The following is a 22921-nucleotide window of genomic DNA, read 5'->3' as shown; positions in this document are numbered from 1 at the left end:
GAATAATATTGAATTGCATATGATGAGGAATACATCATATAATTTGAAAAACATATTTTAAGTTTTTAGAGAGTTTTATATTATAATGTAGTGAGATATCAACTCATACAAATTTCATTTTTATATAGGTTTGTAATTAGATGATTTTAAAAGAACATATATTCAGAATTATTTCTCATATTTGATAATATTTTATTTAAATTTTTAAGTTTAGAGTTTAGGGTTTATAGAATTTTTTTATATAAAAAATAAACTAATTATATTTGATTAAAAAATTAATAATTAATTAATAAAAATAGTGAGATGTTACATTATTAATTATCTTTAACAAGCTATGCAATATTTTTCACCTTTTTTTGTCTTCGGTGTCAATGTTGACTGATTATCAGTTTCATATGTATGTTCTTATGTCAAGGTTCATCCTTAGTAAGAGAAGATCAATGAAGAGAGCTTCAGTAAAGGGAAGTTTTGTGGAGAAATGGAAGCTAAAGGGAAAGGTTAGTGATGACCTTTTCTAATTATGATATGTAAAGGATAGAAGAGACACTAAAGAAAGTGAAAAGAAGAAACATTTCCACAGCAAAACAAAAGTTAGGGGAAAAGAAATATATTTTTTTAATCTCCTTTATAAAATAAATTTACATCTACATGCTATCACAAATAATTATTTATAATAAATTTATTGCTTTTAAAATAAAAAATATGTTAATATTGTAATTTGTAGCTAAATGAGAGTGTAATATATTTTAATTATTACTTATTTCGTAATATCATTAATTAATAAGGTGACCATATTTTATAGCTAATACTTAGAAGAAATTATTATATGTTCCAAAATCCCACAAAAGGTGGAGAATGAAAATTAAAAACATGTTGTTTTTTAGGAAAATGATGTTGAACTATAAAGGGAATCTTAAATCAATTTAATCACAATCTAATTCTAATGAAATAGTTTGTGCAGATTATTATTTTAAAGTTATTTAAAATTTAAAACGTGAAGATTAATTAATCTATAATGAGTGCTTTTATTATAAATTTTTTGTATATCTTTTATCAACATAATTATTGTTGTTAGTGTCATCTATACCAAAATAAAATCATGATAATACTTGTTGAATCATCACATCAAAGTATTGTATGCTTTAAAAATAAATATGGAAGATTCTTTTTATTTCTAACTTCAAAGGAAAGTGGAAATATAAAGTTAGATATACATAAATTATTTGAATCATCCCTGTTCAATTTAAATAAAACTAATTTTTATTACAGATCTATATTTTAAAAATTTAAAAATAATTGCAAATTATAATTATCATGATTGTCCTTGCATCTATTGTTATTTACATCATCATTATGATTATATTCACTCATTTCAATCATCATTGTAGTTACTATTATTTTTATTGTTGTTATTATTGTAATCTATATATTATTATAGTATAATACATAATTTAATTATGAATAAGAAAAAAATGTATTATTTTTTTATATTGATATTTTTTTCTAAAGATAATGCTTGATAAAAATTATAAATTTACAACACAGTGTAAATTCTTTTGAAAACTAATAAAATAGGTAGATTTTGAAATGTAATATAAAGTTTTACCATTTGACCTGAAGGTGATTGTGAAATTAACAAAGTAAGGAAACATTATTTAATGCTTTGTTTGATGTGAGATTTTTTGAATATAAATTCAGATATTGCTTAAATAAAAAAATATAATATATATTTAATATAATAATTATAAACAAATAAAACATATAATATATTTCATGAATTTTTAAAAACATAAATTAGAGTTAAAATAAATTTAAAATTAAAAAAAAAAATTATTATAAAAATTTAATTAATAAAAAGTAATATTTTAAAATAAAATTATATTCAAATTTAATTAGTTTTATTTTATTTATTATTTTTAATATTTTTATTCTATTATAAATTTAATTATTATATATTTTCAATTTTTATTATTTTAAAATAAAAGATAATACTAGTTATATTTTATTTAATAGAAATAAATTAATCACCTTTGAACGAAAATTTTGAAAATAGATATTTTCTTGTTTTGTGACTAAAAGCTTATTGGAACAACACCTTAATGAAGGTAATTATGAAGGATAAGTAGAAGTCGGTGAAAAGAGGATGAAAGCAAATGGAAAAGAGCCAACTGGAATAGCAGAAGGGCAAGTTCACATGATTGGCAGTAGAAAATCTCTTGTGTTGTTTGTGTGGGGAGGAGGAGGAGTCGTCTAGTCACTTGTTCTTTGTTTGCAGGTTTGCTTGACGTGTCTGGTGTCTGGTGTCTGTGCTTTAAGTGGCTTGGTGTGTCGTCTGTAATTCACAAGGAACCTAAGTCAAATTTTTCACAATTCAGGATGAGTCAGGCTTCTGTTTCGGTTAACGAAGTTTGGAGTACAATTTGGGTTGGCATTGTGAGCGAAATCTGGAAACATAGGAACTTGGTAATCTTCAATAGAGGTGTGACAGATGTGTCTGAAGTGTTCGCTTCGGTGCAAGTAAAGGTATGGTCTTGGATTTATGCAAAGTCTCATTCTGCTTATTTCCCTTATTCTAGTTGGGTTTTAAATCCTCTGACTTGTATGAGGTTGATTCATTAATATTGGTTAGTGTTGGTATGGTTATCCCTTTGCTAATTTGGTAGGCGTTTTAATAGGAGATTGGTGTCAAATATTTCTGTATAAGGGTTGAACCACTCCTGAAGTGGTTTCTATTTATTTTATTTTTTATTGCTGATAAAAAAAAATTCACATGCATGTAAATTATATTAAGATTAGAGGCAATAATTAATTATAGGTTTATTAATTAATTAAACATGTGTGTAAGTACTTAAATACCCATGTAAACAACTTGGTTTTCGAACATATCTGATGAGACAGAGGGTCAAACATGGGGTAAATTCGGGACACTAAAAGTATAGATGTGACCAGAACTTGAATGTCAATGTCAGATACAGGGTCTTGAATAAATGAGTGATGATGCTACTCGTACCAGTCTAGATAGAAACAACTCATGACTAAGTTTGGTCAAATAATTTTAATGATAAAGAACACGAGTTTTCAGAGTCGTGCACCTTCGTAGCACAGGCTCGTTGAAATCAAGGTAATATAGGTAGGTGTTGCGTGTGAAAGCCATACTGTGGAATTACTAATTAAAGCTTTAAAGCTTCAAAGTCGTTGATTACAAGTCAATACAGACATAAGAGACAGTGGTTTCACCATGTGAAAGATTCATGCACCTCTCAAATTATTTATAAGGATGTGTAGTGCCCATATGTTTTTTCACGCCAATTTCATAGACATAGTACCAGACAACACTCTTGTCTGAGTTAGGAAAATGATGGGAACTCAAAGGCACCGTTTGGTTCTTATACCACCACCATTTCAAGGCCACTTAACTCCAATGCTTCAGCTAGCCACCATCCTTCATTCAAGAGGGTTTTCCATAACCGTGGCACATGCCCATTTCAATTCCCCCGATCCTTCTAATCACCCTAACTTTTGCTTTCTGCCCTTGTCCTATGGTTTATCTGATACTCACGTCTCCTCCAAGAATATTGTGGATATTACTGCAACCTTAAATGAAAAGTGTGTGTCTCCAATCAAAGAGGTATTAGTTGATCAGATTGAGAAAGCAAATATAAACCATGAAAAGATCGCTTGCGTCATCTACGATGGGTTAATTTATTCCATTGATTCTGTGGCCAGAGAACTGAAACTACCCAGCATAGTCCTCAGAACCACCAGTGCTACTAATTTTCTCACTTATCATGCATCTTTTCAGAGACAAACCAGTGGCTGCCATCCCTTGCAAGGTATTAATTATTATAAACTCGTATGCCTCTGCCAAATGATATTAATGTAATCGAGTAATCCTTTATATTTTTTGCGGCTAATGTGGAAATAATGTTTTACATAAACATAGATTGAAAAGAATTGGTTTAGAGAACTATGAGTACTACTAAAATTTAAATCTAATATTTCAGTGTCTATAATTCTACATAGAAAAGTCTAAAATTTGACTTTTTCCAAAATGATTCCAAAGCCAATCAAAAGAAACTATGTAACGAAACTTTTCAGCTTTGTCGATCAGCACGATGGTTTTAGTGGTAACGAAACTTCCACGTTGCATGCAGATTCTTCGTTGGACTTGGTGCCAGAACTTGAACCACTCCGATTCAAAGACCTGCCAATGTTCAATTCGGGTGATATGCTGAAAGAAATTGCGAAAACAGTTGCAGTAAGACCTTCTTTGGGTGTTATCTGCAACACAGTGGACTGTCTTGAAGAGGAGTCCTTGTATCGACTACACCAAGTTTACAAAATGAGTTTCTTCCCCATAGGCCCTTTACACATGATTGCTGGAGAAGATTCTCCTAGTAGTAGCTTTGTGGAAGAAGATTATAGCTGCATAGATTGGCTGAAAAACCAACCAAGAAAATCTGTGTTGTATGTGAGCTTGGGAAGTATAGCTAGTTGGGAAGAGAAAGAACTGACTGAAGTGGCTTGGGGCTTAGCAAATAGCAAGCAAAGGTTCCTTTGGGTTATTAGACCAGGGACAATCAGTGATGTTTCAGAATGGCTACAATCACTGCCTAAAGATGTTAGAGTGGCAATAGCAGAAAGGGGTTGCATTGTGAAATGGGCACCTCAGGGTGAGGTTTTGGCACACCAAGGTGTGGGAGGGTTTTGGAGCCATTGTGGTTGGAATTCTACGTTGGAGAGTTTGTCTGAAGGGGTGCCAATAATGTGCCAACCTCATTTTGGGGATCAGAGGGTAAATGCCAGGTTGTTGAGCCATGTATGGAAGGTAGGCATAGAGTGGTCCAATGTGATGGAAAGGGATGAAATAGAAGGGGCAGTGAGAAGATTGATGGTGAATCCTGAAAGAAAGGAGATGAGGCAGAAAGCATTGAAATTGAAGAATGAAATTAAGATAGCTGTCAAAGATGGTTCTTCCTATGATGCTTTGAATAGGTTGGTAAAGAGCATCTTATCAGTGACTGTCTAACTTCATATAGCCCAAAACAAAGATTACGATATAGCTTTAGTGTATGTAAAATCACCTTGAGCAAATAAAAAAGTTTGAGTTCTTCTGCCATGAAGGAGTACAATTCATCATGTTTGTATGGATAAATTCATATTTATTATTTTATTATATTTGTTATTTAATTAATATGACAAGGTTCTTATAAATTAAAATCAGAGAACTGTTATTGTAGTACACATTATATATAGTAATGACAACTATTTTTTTTATCATAAAATTATTAAAAAAATCATTTACTTACATAAATTAATATATATGATAATGATCTTTATTAGATAAAGATTAATAAATATATAAACGATGTATATGAGAATGCGATCATTGATTTTATTTAAGAATTATTAATAGTAAACCTTACTTTTAAATTATCAAAATAAAATTACAATGAAGACATTTGATATTTTCTTACACGACATTAGCAGTAAACAAGTTATTTACTATATTTTGATTTTAGAAATCTAATAAGCGCTAGGTGAATAGTATGAACTATTATTAAATTCTTGTAGAATTAATTATGAATTAAGAAAGAATCTATCAACTCTTCTTACTCAATTTGATTCTTTATAAAATGAAGAACTTGACCAAGGTAATTGAATTAAAGAAGAAAAGAGTTTCTGAGTTATTCACTATAGCCATCAACTTGTTACACTTTGATAATATTACTACAGGACAGTTTATTTGGAGTTACATATATGAGGGAAATATTACACTAATTCTTGAAAATAAAACATATTGCTTTATGTTTCATGTTATCTTGACGATGAAAAGTGTTGCTAGAAGTAACGTTTAATCATTAAATCAATGTTATTAATTTATTAGCAGCCTAATATTGGATCTACTAGTTCACATACTAACCAATGTTCTAGATTTTTTTTTAAATAATAATTTTATTATTTTATTATAACGTTCTAGAATTTTATACAGGTTGGGAAGGAATCGTTTCCTCAAATGATTGTTGGTGGTTCCAATTTTCGATTGTGGTTCTCGATCTCGGTCAGAAGTAGGATACCTATAAAAGGTACTCTGACACTCAAGTTATGATTATGTATTTGAAGGTTGAAGTATTAATTGTTGTAATAAATGCGTACCTTTATCTTAGACAAATTGCATATTTATAACAATGGACCTTCAATTTTAGGTCTGAATCAAGATAAGTTATCCAATTAATCTCGATTTTAAGATAACATCTTGTATCATAATTATGTTAATCATGTTATATTGAAGGGTGTTCGTTATGTCTTGATATCTCATTGGCTATATTAGCCAAATGGTATTTGAGTGACTGATCTATGTTCAGCCTTTAAATTGTGTCGCTGAAAACCTCTAAACTTAGTCAAACATATTGGAAAATTTAATATGAGATAATTTTTTGTAAGTGAAATATTTATATTATTTGGTAATACAAAAGAAAGTTTGTTCCCCTTAGAATATATTTGGCCAGTTCAGTGTCCTGTTGATAAGAAGTAGAAAAAAACAAACAAACTTGCTGTTACATTTTAGTCATAGCATAAAGCAAACAACAGATGTGAGTGTCTGTTTTTGGCTAAATTTGTGGTAAAAGCTTACCTTTTGAAGGGTTCTTTTTTGTTTTCACAATTTTGTCATGCAGAATGTATGAGTTAAAAATAAATAGATCTATTTATTTCCACTGCGTGTGTTTGGAATACCTTTGGAGGTGTTTTATCAAAGTTTAAAGCCTTAAATCCATATATTAACAAAAAAAAATGATGAATTTGCAAACATGGCTTATGGAAATTACACACAACTCAAAATTTACATGCACTGTATTCTTAATTATTATATATAAAGTGAAAAGGACTATCTACATATACAATTTCCTAGAAGGAAACATGAAAATGAAGTTTGCCTAAAAACCCTATTATGAAAAGAAAAATGTGAAATGTTAGGGTCCCTTTCTTCTTCAAACCTAATTAACATGTGTTGTGTTATTATTGGAGCTAGGAGTCGTAAGCATGAAGCAACAATAATAGAATTAGTGCAACCCAGCCAAATGGAATCTTGGATATCAATTAACATTAAATTTGGATTAGATTTGTCCTTATCATTAATGCATGATTATCAAAGTCAAAACTAATACTCCTTCCAATTCATATATAAGAATACGTAATCTTACTATCATTAAAGATGTTAGTTTTTTAATTATATATATATAATTATATTTGTTAATCACGTTTAAAATATTTTTTAGAATGATAACATCGAATTGAACTAATTAAAATTTATTTGTATTTTAACCCATCAAAAGTGTGTTTTTATTTTATATTTTGTTAAGAAATAATATCTGAACAAGATGAATATAATAGAAGTAAAGTGACGAAAATAAAAGATTATTTAATAAAAATATGAAAGCTAAACTCTTATTTGATTATTCTGTTTCTACTTTTATTTGAATAAAAAATGAAAGTTTTGCAAAACACATTTCGTTTGATGTTTGAAAATATCTTTAAAGAAAACGTTTCTAAAAATACTGCTAAGTTTGAAATGATTGAATTAGCTGACTTTTCAAAAGTAACCAATAAATGAAAAAAAAAATGATATAATAAATCACTTCAATTGTTCATGAAAACAGGAACCCGTGCCTATCGATAATAAATAATCATAAATTCATTGAAATATTAATTATTAATTTCCTCATCAACAAATAAGAATATTTTATCCTACACTTAGGTTGTGTTTGGATTAGGAAGAGGATGTGTGAGGATATAAGAGTGGATGTTTGAGGATTTGAGAGGAAAGTGTGAAAAAAATTAGTGTCTTTGGATTGAGGTATTTTAGACTAGATTTTTTAAGAAAGTTTATTGGAGTTTGTGAGTGATGTGATGGTTGCGAGATTTTTTTAATTTTTTTAAAAAGTGTAAAATATAAGTTTACAAATTTATCATTGTATTTAAAAATATTTAAATAATGAAATATGATGTATTTTTTGTGTAGATTTTAATTAATTAAAATATTTTAAATTATATTTTGGTACAATTGAATAATTTATTTCGATACCGTTAAATAATTACTTTTGGAAAAAATATGAGTTACTTAATATTACCGAAACATGAAAAGAATCATAAAAACAATATTATCTAAGCATAAGCAAATTTATTGTTATATTTATTTATACATTTGGAAAACTTTTTATATTCATTGATTTAGATTGTATGTAGATACATAACCATGTAGCTATTTTAGAGGACATTTTATAATAAAAAAATATTATATATAGAGTAAATTGTACAACAAATTTATAAAAAAAGAAAACATATATGGAATAAAGTATGAAATATCATAATATGATGATTATGATGGAAAAATAATAAAAATAAAAGATATTATTATATATATTATTGCATGAATGACAAAGCAAAAAGGAAAAACACCACCATCGTAGGTGGTTTTCCCCTCATATCTTTGCATATGAGAAGGATGGGAGAAATCATTATTTATGCAGATCCACTGTTCCTCTTCCTTTTCCTTGTACATCCCTTTTAATACAAATCATGAATATCCATTCACATAATTCCTCTTGAATACAAATCATGAATATCCATTCACATAATTTCTCTTCAAGCCAAGAATTCTTGAATCAAACATAGCCTTAGAGAAATGAAATCCATTGAAGAGATGTTGATTTTTTTTCTCTTTCTGAAAATGGAAAAAACTAAAAGTGAGGTCTAAATTTGTAATGTTGGAAATATGTCGATTGATGTTTTCCCTTTTATTACAGTCAACTGCGGTATTAATCTATTTTTGTACAAGTTCAATAGAGAAGAAAAACATGACCAATTGATACACAAAGTTGAATACACATCAACAACCTTCAATCTCCTCCTCCAATTACCTTTTCACGCAGGCTTATCCTAAAGTCTACCCGTTTATTAATGGCGTCTTTTATGCAATATCAACATCAATATCATGCTCCTTAATTTGGAGACATTATAGGGCACACGATGTTGAGTGAACAAGACACAAGTGCAATTTTCTATTCAGGCGAAATCAGACTATAAAAAAATATATATTGACCACTTGTACAGTTTACAATTCCATCAATTTCATTTTTTTATCTAAAATTTCAGTTTCATTTTTTTTTATGAAATTCCATTTCTTTATCTAAAATTTCAGTTTTTTGGATGAAATTCAATTTCAGTGATTTCTTTATCTAAAATTTCAGTTTTTGTTTCTTTATCTAAAATTTCAGTTTTTGGATGACAAACTTTTCTTCATATTATCTATCTCAAGTTGATAAATTAAGTAGATTGTTAATGTATCATTACTGATAAAAAAAATTAAGGGAAAAATGAGAAAATAATGTTAGTTAAATGGTGATTCATCGTCCAAAAAGTTGATCAGATAAAGATAACTGAAATTCTGATAAATAAAAAAACCAACTTATGACACCAGAAGTGATTCACCAAGCTAAACACCAAAACCAACCGGCCAAGAAAGCAACTTTGAGATGAATCGACAGTAATTTCGCCACAACTCCAACAATGTTTCCAAGAACCATGATTCCCAATACATTAAAAAGGGTATTGATTTATTAGAGTTAGAGTTGCTGAAGAAGTTCATGGTAGCGTTTGCATGAAAAGCAGGTAAAAATGACTTAGTTATCAAAAAAACATTTGCAAATGAGTCGCACTAGCCTGAGTGGAAAAAGCTAACAAACTATTTGGGTACGTAGAACATCCATTTCCAAACATGATATATATATAATATTTACATTGGTTTAACTTAACAGAGCAGGGTATCGCACACACATCTTACAAAACAGAGCTGGATCGGACAGAGACTCACACGACATGGTTAAAGACAACAAGAACGACAGCGTTTTTATGTCTTTGTTTGGACTTTAGAGTGAACAAATTGAAGAGACAGAGTTTGCTCACTGAGGTTATTGTCTTGTGAAGGGTTCAGTCGGTGCCGTCAATTTGAACGACCCTGAGATTCCTACTAGGAGGTGGAGGAAGGGGTTGGTGAACCTTGGGAACAGTGACAACAAGAACCTCGTGACGCATGTTGGCTTTGAGTTGTTCGAGGTTAGCGTTGTCGGGGATCTTGAACCTGGTCATGAAGTTCCCACTCTCCACGCTCACTTGGAGCACCCTCTCGTCTTGGAGCTCCACCAGCACGTCTTCGTTGGTGAAGCCGGGAAGCGCCACCTTCCACACGTGAGCTCTGGACGTCTCCCTCCAGTCCACACGGGTGTTCACCGACGACCCGGATCCGAATTCGAAACCGGGGAAGAAATTGGAGATGGAAGGAGGGAGAGGAAAATCGAGGAACGGATCCCACATAGCGAAGAGATTGGAGGCGTTGCCCTCCTCCTGGTTCATTGGAACGATTGACATCTTTCGACACTCTCTCTGCTCAAACCACAACAATCTAGAACCTGCTTCTAATTAACGCCTTTAACCTTTCTCAACCTTCTCCAACCTCAAACACTACAAATTCTTTCTCCTTTTTTTAATCAAACAGATAACTATAATGTTCTTGGGCCGGGCTACGTAAAACAATTGGGCCAACCAAATGTGTTTCTAATTTTCCGTTCAATTTTATTTTGATTATTCTATTTTTCATATCATTTTACAGTGAAAAATCACTGCTAAATATTAAATTTAAATAAATACGAGCCTAATTCTACATATTTAAAAGGAATAAAAAAGTTTATTTATTTATTTTCTGGATAAAGAAAATGTGAAAGGGGAAAAAAAATTGCCGACATATTATTGGGTTGAAGACATTTGCGACCAGCACTTGTTTTGTCATATCTGAAGGATGGAAAGTAAAGCATAATAGCAGCTGTTACGGTCCTTGTTGTTATTATAAACTGTGGTTCAGATCGGTGCGTATCAACATGTTCCTTTTCTTTTGTCTGGAGAATGTCGTTTTGTGGTTCAATTAACTGTTTTCTTCTTTAAGTATACTAACGTTTTACGTGTTTTGCATGTGTTAAAAGACTTATAAATTAGTCATTATATTACATATAAAGACATTCTTAATTTTTTTTAAATGACATTGTTGATACTGTCGTGCATTGCGTCCACGACATTAACAATTACGTTTCGACAAACAATTCAATAGTTTATTTAAGCAGAGAGCACACATGGCAATTAAAGTTTTAAAATTTGGTCACGATGTGATCTTAATAGCAGTGTGAATATTTCGGGTATCTGTGTTTTTTTTGGTTTGGCTTGAGTTGTGGCCTTGTCTTAGGTGAGAAAAAAACTACACAAATTGGATAAAACCCTAAGAATAGCAAGAAAAACTCGAATTGTCAATGAAGATCCATCCCATTAGGATCGTATAAACAATAAGCAGAAAAGATGGTTGGATCCAATTCACAGAGTTTTCTTAGATACCTTTTTTAATAATAATAAAAAGGTACTTTTAAAGCGTTTTCTGAACAATATTTATTTTTCGAACGTTTAAAGCTAATTTATCATTTAAAAAATAGCATTTCCAGAAAAGCATGTTTTTTAAAATCTGATTTTTATTAAGTTATCTACAAAACATTCTCATCAAAAAGTGGTTATAAAGTTTTACTCAAACCATTTTCTAGAAAACATATTTTACTTTTTTTTAATTATTTAATGATAGTGGTTTAATAAGATCTGTAAACACTTGTTATAATAGGTTTAGTGCATATAGATCTTCTCAATAATTATTTTATTTTAAGAAATTATTAGTCCAGATATCAAATGTTTTCTACAACGTCAACTTCAATACTAAACTTCCTTCAAATTAAAAATTAACCCATTTTAATATTCGATAATAAAAATTGATGTTAGATCACACACGTGTATAGTATACTCTGTCTATTGTATTTTATTTTCTAAAAAGATTTATGAATAGGAGAAAAAAAGGTTTTGGCTTACATTATCGAAATGGATGATGATGGTTTAACACCATCACTTTTTATCTTATATAAATTACAATTCTGTAAATTAATATTTTTTTATAATATTTATTTACTATGTGGACACATTAACATCTTACGTATAAAATTAGCTATTTCTAAGAAGATAATGCACCCAATAAAATTCGTTAAGATCCGGATATAAAGAAATGAGTTAAAATAAGTTATCCTTATCTCTATTTCTATTTCATATAGGATCCACATGTTTGTTTATTAATTGAAAAGAGTGTAAAAATAGATCTATCTTAGTTGATATGCAACATTTATTCCTTATTTCACCACCATGATCCCTGCTACTTCCATTTTCCGAAATGAGCAGTTTCCATTTAAATTATCTTGGTGGTGTAGGAAAAGGGAGAGGGGATTAAGCAAAGTGGAAGCATAGATGATGCAAGGTTTGTTACATCACATGCCTTTCTTGATTTATCCTTTGCCATGAAAAGCCACTGCTGTTCTTACCATTTCTATTAATCTGCATTAATAACATGGCATGTCCTATGTCCTTCCCTTTCAATGACAAAGACTCAAATTACACCAGAGTGGCGTCAAACCAAGACATCATTAGTGTTACACATGCGTCTGTCCTTTTTTATCCACACTCTCATTGCTCAAAATCCAAACCTACCTCACTATTCTTGCTGCATCCACCCAGCCTCAGCTTTCACACAACCACCCACGTTTTCCTAGGTTTTACTCATAAACATGTTATATGGATCAAATCAAACTATTCTGGTGTAAACCTATTAGATATTTTGATTTTACACAGCTTTATATAAAATGATAAAAGTGTTTAATATATGTATGTATCTAAGATGCCAGCATATAAACATTGTAAAAAATTCTATCTATCTACTTGATGATGATGATATTTATATGAATAACATGAGTTGATGTTGTTGGTTGTTTTTATGATGAGAACACGTGGGTTTGGATTTGTGAAAAAAGAACAGAGATTCCTTTTTCCTAGACTCATCCGAAAGGTGCAGAGTTTTGTTCAGAGGCATGTTGGAGATTTGTGTGGCAAATCCGAGAGGGTATCCTGAGTGTCTGTGGTGAAATGTGGGGAAGTTTTATAAAAATGGTTGAAAGGTAGTTTTGTTTATTGTGAGAATGATAGTGAGGGAGTGAGAGATGAAGAAAAGAGGGTTTGATGGAAGATGATTTATTGGTTAACCATGCAGGGGTGTGTCTCCCCAAAGAGGTGCATTATTAGTGGAGGTGTTAAAAGAAAATATGGGACCATTGGTGTCAAATGTTCCTCCACTTATCAACAATATTGAAAATATTATAGCTGGATCAGGATGTCATGTCGCAATGCCTTTTCTTCACCAATTAATAATGCTCACTAATTATTATTTCTATTTCCAGATAAATAACTATTCATTTTATTCTTGCAAATACCTATTTTACTAATTTAAATAAAGCAGTTCAAGAAAATTCAATTCAACTTCTTTTTTATTTAGTTTATAAAAACTTAAATAAAACTTTATAAACTAACCTATATATAGTGTTTGAAATTGAAAACATGTTTTAAAATGAATTCACTTATAACTGAACCGCTTTCAAAATTAAATTGATTTTATTTAAATTTAATTTGACCATTTTGCGTACCTTAATTACTTATTTGTAATAGTTACAGACAGAACAAAACAAAAAATATATTTTTATAACTTAGGTCAAATCAAATTTGTTCCATTTTCCTACTTTGCTAGTAAATCAACAAAGTCTTGAAAACCAAAATGTTCTCGAGTACCTAATAATATATATTTTAATTAAACAAACATACTACATTATTTAATAAGTTTAATATATTTCAAATATTAATTTCATTGAACGGGATAACGATCGAATAATTGATAAGAGTATAAAATTGTCTTATACCAATAATGTTGTAAATAATAATAATTAATATTATTATTGTAATATCTACAAAATTCTCCACATCATTAAAGAGTTTAAAGATATATCACTAAAAAAATCATGAAATAAAAACTATTTTAGAGACAAAAAATAATTAGTTGTTATAGTGATTAAAATAGAAATTATTTTAGAGATTAAAAAAATTGTTGCTTTCTAAATTAGTTTATATTATTGTTAAATGGTTTCTAAATTGGTATCTAATTAACAACCAAAGTTTCTACTACTAAATTTAGAATCTAAATAATTGGTAGTTAAAATCTTGGTTGCTACTTAGATACCAATTTAAAAATCATTTAACAATAATAAAAACTAACTTAGAAACAACACAATTTTGAGTCTCGAAAATAGTTTTTAATTTAGTCACTATAACAACTAATTATTTATTGTTTCTAAAATTAGTTTCTATTTCATGATTTTCTTGTAGTGGAATAATTTTTTTTTCTTGATTTAATTATATGTATACCATAATCCGAAACTCATTCGATCATATATATATATATATTTAATCACTTTAATAACATCTTAAAGGAAAATTATATATATTAAATCATAAAAATCATATTAATAGAGATTTACATGAACAAAATTTAAATTCATTCTTATATTTATGAATATTTATCCCATTTAACAATTCAAAATCAAACACTAATTTGAATGTTAAAAAACTTTTTTGCAAATATCTCAATATTTAAATTGAAAATCAAAACCTAAAGACAAAAAATTGTAAGATAACTAACTTTAAAATAAATAAAATTGATTATCACAATATTATTTTAAAAATTTAAAATTAAAACATTAATATTGTCATGAAAAAAAATAAATTCAAGGTCGCTTCTATCACTAGTATGATTTGTACTACACTCAAAATTTATTTTTAAAATGTAAATACCAATTATAGTTTATATATATTTTATCTCAACCTAGTAAAAAAAAAAGCTAATGGTGTGTTTGCTTATGGAGGTGACCCTGTAGTCGCAGATGAATTAGAGAGTATCATCCCTGTTTGTTTTTGTGAGAGGGGGAAGTTGAGGGTGAGAGTGAATGAAAATATGAGAGTATTGAGGATGCTCTCATAATTGAAGAGAAAAGAAAGTGAACTTATTGAGGTCGCTTCTATCACTAGATGAAAGTTACGTAGGATGTATGCAAAGATGAGAGTGCCCTTATTTTCTCACCTTTTTTACTTACAAACTATCATTAAGAGCTTTGCATGGAAAAGCAGCGCACAACACTCTTCAATTTGCGCATGAAGGTTTAATAAAATGGAAAATAATAAAACTATACTTAAATTTAAAATTATATGTAATTATTTCTTTGAATTTTAAATTTGTTTCTTTTATTTAAAAATGAAACTTTAAATTATTTTAATTAACTAAAATATACCCAAAATTAATCGTTATTTTTTTTATATACAAAGATAAATTTGTAATCTTACAATTTACACTATTCAAAATAATTTAAAATACCTTATAATCACCACATCACGTATTTTAATAAACTTTTATCACAATTCACTCTAACCTACCATAATCCAAACAACTTCACATTTTCCTTCCTTCACCCTCAACTTTCTATTCTAACACTTTCTAATCAAACATAAAGTAAAATTATGACGAAAGAGAATTGAAACTTAAAACACAATACTTAAATGTATTAATTGACCTAACTTTTTATTTGAAGGATTCAAAATATAAATTATAATAATTATAATAATAATAATAATAATAATAAAGTCTCCCTGTTATAAAAAAAATAATTTTTATTATATTATTCTCATCTCAGAAAGCTTATGCGTATTTATCCGAAAAACAATGAAAAGTTATTTTGATTGCACGTGAGTGAGGCGGCTTAACAAATCGAGGAGAAGCTCAGGTCATTAATTAAAATAAGTAAATTATTAATATATGTAATCAAATTTTAAATATGAATTTATTACAGTTTATGATAATTTTTAATTTAGCATGTTGCAAGATTTTTAAATGCGCATTGAGAAAGCATTTAATCCGTAATTCCATTATTAATTACTATTATAGCTTTACAGACTTCATTGATATTTGTGCAGTCGAATATTAATTTATTTGCACTCTTTTATTGAAAATAGAGATGTGTTAATTAGGCATGTTTAATTAAATAATTAAAATTGAGGAGGATAAAATGGCAATAGTTTTAAACATAACTCTAAAAGCATAATATAAATTAATAACTAATATAAGGTAGGTGAATAATGAAATTAATGAAGGTTGTGAATCCTTGTGATACTGTATATGAGACAGGAGAATGTCGAAAGGGACTGCATAATTATTAGGGCAATATCCAAGTTTAAAACTTCATTGATTAGAAACAGTTAGTTTCGGAAAAAAATTGATTATTAAAACACAAACAATTTGTGTTTGTAGTTATATAAGGTTGAAATTTCAGTGATGTCTTTTTAACTGTTAAATAAACAAGGCTGGAAAGAAAATAATTTATTTATAAATATTGAAAGTCCTCAATAAAATGAGTTTTTATTATTCTTTAATATGAAAAAAACACCTTATTTTTGAAGTTAAAAAACTCATCCTCTATATATAAGAGGTTTTATGTATGGTTGTGTCTCCATCGAAAACAAAGAATTCTTAAAAAGTAAAAGTGTTAGACACTAATAATAATAATAATGAAAATAATAATTGAAAAGGGTAAAGGCAAGGAAGTGCAAAGGTGTGAGAAGAAAAGAAGAATGATGAAGAGAAGAGGTGACTGATATCATTCATTCACTGCAGCAGCAGCAGCATCACCACGGCAGCAAACACACATCAAAGAAGAAAAAAGAAAACCTTTGGATCCCAAAAAAGCCATCTTTTTTCCCACCCCACTTTCTCTCTTCCCAAACACCGCCGTATTTCGCTTTCTCCTTTCATTTATCCTTCCCATGCCATACTCCTCTTCAATTCCCCTTTTTTAATCTTATCTTGCTTCTCTCTAACCCTTTCTTCTTCCATAAAAGTGACACATCAAGTGTTGTTACTATTGGAGAGGAAAAGGGTCTCATTCTCTCTCTCTCTGACTCTCTCTTTTGCTCTCACAACACACCCTTACTCTTTTTTTCTCTTGTGTGATTGCACTCTCTCCGATGGGAGCTCGTTGCTCTAAATTCTCTCTCTGCTGGTGGCCTTCCCACGTCAAATCAAACCTCCATGATTTGTCTGATAATGGTGACTTTCCTTTCCTACTTCACTTGGAACACACTAAAACAAAGGCAAGAAGGTATTTTTAATTTGAATGCTAACTTCATTTCTGCTTTTGATTTGTGGGTGCAGATGATGATGGGAAGAGGAATGAGAAGGATCCTTGGGGAGGGTTCAGTGAGTACAGTTTGGATCAGCTGAGAGTTGCCACCTCAGGATTCTCACCAGACAACATTGTCTCGGAACACGGTGAGAAGGCTCCAAATGTTGTCTACAAAGGGATGCTTGAGGATGATAGGTTGGTTGCTGTGAAGCGCTTCAATAAGTCTGCTTGGCCTGATTCTCGACAATTCCTAGTTCGTGCTACTGCTTCTGCTTCTGCTTTTTGTTTTTTCTTGCTGTGTGTGGTGTGAGTGGAATTTATGTCTGATTTTGGTGTCTTGTTTGGTTGGACTTTTCAGGAGGAGGCACGTGCTGTGGGACAGCTGAGGAATGAGAGATTGGCTAACTTGGTTGGGTGTTGCTGTGAGGGAGAAGAGAGATTGCTTGTTGCAGAGTTCATGCCCAATGAAACTCTCTCTAAACACCTTTTTCATTGTGAGTTTTCCATTTATTTTATTTTTATGTGTTTTATTTTTATTCAGCAATCAACAGAAGAGAAGATCTAATTTGATGTCATTTAGTTAAACCCCTTTGGCATTTTCAATATTTTGCTTTAGAAGCTACATCAGGAGTCAAATTTGAGTGATGTGCTCTCTCAAATTTGTCCCCTGATTGTTGACGCGGTTTATGAAATATCGTTCCCATTTTAATCCCTTGATTTTGTGACTCGAATGATCTGCTCTGGCAGGGGAAGCCCAGCCTATGAAATGGGCAATGAGGCTGAGGGTGGCCTTATATTTAGCTCAAGCTTTGGAATACTGCAGCAGTAAAGGAAGGGCATTGTACCATGATCTTAATGCTTATAGAATTTTATTTGATCAGGTACTTCAGCTTTTAACCTCTTTTGTGCCTCTTTCCTTGTATTTTGACAACTTATGTGGTACCATTGGTGGACAGGAAGGCAACCCTAGACTCTCTTGTTTTGGACTCATGAAAAACAGTAGGGATGGCAGAAGCTATAGTACAAATTTAGCCTTCACGCCTCCAGAGTACTTGAGGACAGGTAATATAGCCTTTTCTTTAATATTGTATTACGTGGGGGGCTAAAGGGCCCTTTTGTTAATTTCGTGCCTTCTGATTTTTTAAATTCCCTAATTGAGCTAATGTGTGATTGAAATTTGGCAGGAAGAATCACAGCGGAAAGTGTGGTTTACAGTTTTGGCACCCTATTACTTGATCTTCTGAGTGGAAAGCATATCCCACCAAGTCATGTACATTCCATCTTTCCCATTTCATGTTCATTTTAATTTAAGGTGGCATTGTGTTTAGTAAATCTTTGACCTTTAGAATTTCAGCTCTTTATGGTTGGATTTGACTAGATTTGTAGTAACATGTGATGGTTTGGTTTAAAATGATTATATTGTATATAGTGTTTCATAAATAAGGAGGTATATAGTGTTTCATAAATAAAGAGGTACTATAATGCATACAGTGTTTCATAAATAAAGAGGTACTATAATGCAGGCACTTGACCTTATCCGAGGCAAAAATTTTCTGTTGCTGATGGACTCGTGTTTGGAAGGTCATTTTTCAAATGATGATGGAACTGAGTTAGTGAGGTTAGCGTCGCGTTGTTTACAATATGAACCTCGTGAGAGACCAAATGTTAAGTCGCTTGTGACTGCTCTGACCCCTCTTCAGAAAGAAACTTCGGTATGCCCTTCTTTTTGTCTCAAGTTATTCTATTACAATTCAATCAAGGATCAAAGTTTACTTGGCTGATTGTATATGCCAATGAAGCCTGTTGGAATCAGAGAAACGTATTTGGTTTGAAACTTGTGGTATTTAGCAGGTACTGTCATATGTTTTAATGGGCATACCAGATCAAAGTCTGTCATCAAAGGAAACAGTTTCATTAACACCTTTTGGTGACGCTTGTTCCAGAAGAGATCTCACTGCAGTACATGAGATTTTGGATAAAGTGGGCTATAAGGATGATGAAGATGTTGCAAATGAGGTAATTCTTAGGTTCTATTTCTTCCTCTACTTAGACTTTTATTCAGAGGGTATTTTATTTTTGTCCACACAGTTTTGAAACCTGTTTGATGTCAGATCTAGTTGTTTGAAAACTTTGTTTTACCATGCGCACACACACGCACACATTGAGTAAACCCTATGTTCCGGTTTTTAGAGCGTAAGTTAACTGTCTAAGTTTCTTCCAATTGGTTCTGTTGCTTTTAGATCAATGTTTAATGAAGTGGCAAAGGCTTTTTCACTGTGTTGAAAATGGTCACACACTATATGTCTTTGGTCTTATATATATGGCGTGACATTTTGCTAGAAAGACACTGGTCATGGGTAACTAAAGACATTTGTGAATCTTTCATATCCATGACAGTTTACCTTTGCATTTCTTCATTCTAATGCATCTTCTGGTTTTGGTCTGCTTTTTCTATGCCACCATTTTAGAGAAACAAATTCTGTGTAGTATGATATGACAAACAAAGTGTATTTTGCTAATTCTTTTGTAGTTCATAGCACAGTTAGACACTCCTTGTAGAATGATATTTATGGATTTGTATTTTGCCTCCTTTCGTGTTGTCACAGCTTTCCTTCCAAATGTGGACAAATCAAATACAAGACACTCTAAATTCGAAGAAGCAAGGCGATTCTGCTTTCCATGCTAGAGACTTCTCTACAGCCATTGACTGCTATACACAAGTAAGTCAGTTAGAGATTTGTGAATTTGTTATCCAGAAAAAAAAATTCAAAACATCCAAACTTCAACTCTTTATAACTTCAGAGTATCTATCCTTTATCACTGCAAAATTAATGATTACTTTGTTAATGAAGTATTTACTGGGATGTCCACCAACATTTCTTTTTCTAGATTGAATGTTTTGGCTATAGTAATTTTGGTAGAATAAAGGAGGGTAATTTGGATTCACCAAAAACCTTGGAAAATTAATGCTTGGGGCAGTTTAAATTAATACTATATATCTTCGAAGTTGAAAAAAGAGGGAGGAATGTCTAAAGTAGACATTACCCAAGCTGGTTAAACCTTACGAATACCATGGATCATATGTTCCACACCATTACGTTGAAAAAAGAGGGAGGAATGTCTAAAGTAGACATTACCCAAGCTGGTTAAACCTTACGAATACCATAGATCATATGTTCCACAAAGTAGACATTACCCAAGCTGGTTAAACCTTACGAATACCATAGATCATATGTTCCACACCATTACTCATAGATCATATGTTCCACACCATTACTCGCAAAGCATTGTAAATGAAGATTCATCAACAGTTAATGGATATTCATGCCAACTTTCTTTTGCTAGACAGTTTCACGATTCTTGTTTTTGTTTTGTGTGTAGTTCATTGACGGTGGAACCATGGTATCACCTACAGTGTATGCCAGACGCTGCTTATGCTATCTGATGAATGACATGGCACAAGAAGCACTTGGAGATGCCATGCAAGCTCAATCTATATCTTCTACCTGGCCCACTGCATACTATCTTCAAGCAGCTGCTCTCTTCAGCCTTGGCATGGACAATGATGCACAGGAAAGTCTTAAAGATGGAACAACACTGGAAACCAGGAAGTATAGAAACTGAAACTGTATAGTCTTTTCTCTCTTCTACTTCCCCTCATCTATCAACCGAAATTTTTATATATCACTGTTAGTTGTATGTAATTTATATATGCTTTTTAGACTCTTACGATGACTCTATGGCCTCCCTTGCATTCTCTTGTATTTTTGGCCCAATGATGTGAATCTCATTGCTCAGATTCTCATAAAAGATGTCCTATTTCCCACCTAAATTCTTAACAAGTTAACGAACAAGTAAATATCAGTATTTTTCAAGTAAATATCAGTATTTCAGTATTTTTCGCTTCTTCAACCACTATGTGTAATTTGTCAGTAACAAGCACTCATATTTTTATTTGATAGATGTTTCATGATGAATAACTGTATAACCAGGACTAGATTCCATAATTCTCAGAAGTTTCAAACAAGGTGATGGCTCATTCTAGTTTCACACTTTCACGCAAGATCACTCTATTCACACTGTAATTTGATTTTGTAGAAAATTTATGCATCAGAACTTAAAATACTTAAAATGTTTCGATTATGAATTAGTAACATTCTAACAAACATAGTTCAACATTTAAATGTTTGCTGGTAAATTAGTAGTTTAGTACCGTTCAGAACAAATTTATAAGCAATAGAGAATCATAGCATGAAGAAAGCAGCTATTATAAGCAATAGAGAATCATAGCATGAAGAAAGCAGCTATGAATAATAGACACGTCATATATATATATATATATATATTATAGTATAATATATTATATTTATTTAAGGTTATTTTTTTTTCATTTTAATATGATTATTATAAAAGAATATTATCTTTAATATTTTATTTTATTTTCTCAAGTAAAAGTTTAATATTATCTTAAAATATTAATCTTTAATAAAACTTTAATTTACTATTTAAAAATAGATTTAAATTATAAAAAATAATTTTATGTTTGTAATTTAAAAATTAAGTAAAATAAAATAAAATATTTAAATTATAAAAAAATACATAATATTATATAATAAATTGTATTTAAATTTAAAAATATAAATTAAATAATAATTTTAAATTCAAAAAAGAAAGTTTCTATTTGTCTAATCCCTCATCCTCTTTTTTGATTACCTCTTTACCTCTTGTGACCATTACCACTCCGCTCTCATCATCTTCATGTTGAAAATGTTGTCTAACGAAATTCTACATTTCCTATCGTTCAACGTCATCAATCTCTTGTATCCAAAGTTAGAAGTTTGCGTCGTTGTTGTACTGTATTTTAGTAAGAGAATAGGAAAATCGCGAATTTGTGCAACGTCGTCTTCTCTTTTCTTACTAGTTTATTGTGTGATAAACGTGTTCAAGAAAGTTGATCAGCTTCAACATATCCCTTTTCTTACTAGTTTATTGTGTGATAAACGTGTTCAAGAAAGTGGATCATATCATCTTTAACATACTAAAAAATTATATTGTGCTTGTATCCATTGTATGTCCATGTATAACATGCTTTCAAAGCATAAAAGCTATATCCATTGTATGTCCATGTCTAACATGTTTTCAAAGCATAAAAGCCATATTTGTAAATCATGTAATAGCTTCATAGAAAAGTAGTACAATATCATATTAATATATATATATATATATATATATATATATATATATATATATATATATATGAAACCTTGTCCACTCCTCTCAACAAGAAGTTATGATTTGAAAATTGAAGACGTTGATAAGTATTCAATTAATCCTACTCTCAACCATATACAATGTAGCTAAAAGAAGCATGTAAAAATCAAGTTAAGGTTTCAAAGTTTTTCTACTATGTTGGACACAGTATCATTTATGTGAGAAACAAGTCTTGAATTTCATGATTTCAAGAAGAAAGAAAAGAACAAGATAGTGTGGGCAAGGAAGAAGAAATACTATTCTGGAAGGAAAAAAAAACTGTATTCTCATTCTTTTTCTAACTATGTAACTCTTACATAGATAATGTTTTATACATTCTAAAGGAAAAAAAAACTTAGGTTTTGGAACAGAGCCCACAAGAAAGATACAAGTCCAATAACATAAAACTTAAAACCCTCCCTCAAGCTGGAGCATGTATGCAAAGAACTTCAAGCTTGCTGTAAGTTTATGGAAACTGTTTTGCTCGAGGG

The 22921-nt window shown here is 30.4% G+C and overlaps 3 protein-coding genes across 4 annotated transcripts; 2 read left to right on the top strand and 1 right to left on the bottom strand.

Annotated features, from left to right (window-relative positions):
- The first annotated feature begins 3208 nt into the window (after positions 1-3208).
- Positions 3209-5132, top strand: LOC137831675 (UDP-glucose iridoid glucosyltransferase). Its single transcript, XM_068639449.2, has 2 exons — positions 3209-3833; positions 4155-5132. Exons 1-2 carry the CDS (start codon positions 3356-3358, stop codon positions 5027-5029), a joined length of 1353 nt encoding a protein of 450 aa, XP_068495550.2. The 5' UTR covers positions 3209-3355; the 3' UTR covers positions 5030-5132.
- A 4613-nt stretch (positions 5133-9745) lies between these two features.
- Positions 9746-10522, bottom strand: LOC137831667 (18.5 kDa class I heat shock protein). Its single transcript, XM_068639438.2, has one exon. It carries the CDS (start codon positions 10423-10425, stop codon positions 9988-9990), a length of 438 nt encoding a protein of 145 aa, XP_068495539.1. The 5' UTR covers positions 10426-10522; the 3' UTR covers positions 9746-9987.
- Positions 10523-16557: 6035 nt separating this feature from the next.
- Positions 16558-20990, top strand: LOC137831652 (serine/threonine-protein kinase BSK5). 2 transcript variants are annotated; one of them, XM_068639426.2, is made up of 10 exons: positions 16558-17104; positions 17210-17433; positions 17539-17674; positions 17928-18061; positions 18137-18242; positions 18365-18450; positions 18704-18892; positions 19032-19196; positions 19787-19900; positions 20562-20990. In XM_068639426.2, exons 1-10 carry the CDS (start codon positions 17023-17025, stop codon positions 20802-20804), a joined length of 1479 nt encoding a protein of 492 aa, XP_068495527.2. In that variant the 5' UTR covers positions 16558-17022; the 3' UTR covers positions 20805-20990. The 2 variants fall into 2 exon arrangements, with proteins under 2 accessions (XP_068495527.2, XP_068495519.2); XM_068639418.2 differs by having other exon boundaries at positions 16591-17104; positions 19029-19196.
- Positions 20991-22921: the final 1931 nt, after the last annotated feature.

Source organism: Phaseolus vulgaris, chromosome 11 (genome assembly GCF_051622355.1).
Source record: "Phaseolus vulgaris cultivar YP4 chromosome 11, ASM5162235v1, whole genome shotgun sequence".
NCBI lineage: Eukaryota > Viridiplantae > Streptophyta > Magnoliopsida > Fabales > Fabaceae > Phaseolus > Phaseolus vulgaris.
Note: the sequence above shows the minus strand (reverse complement) of the source record. Positions and strands in the feature narration are given on the sequence as shown.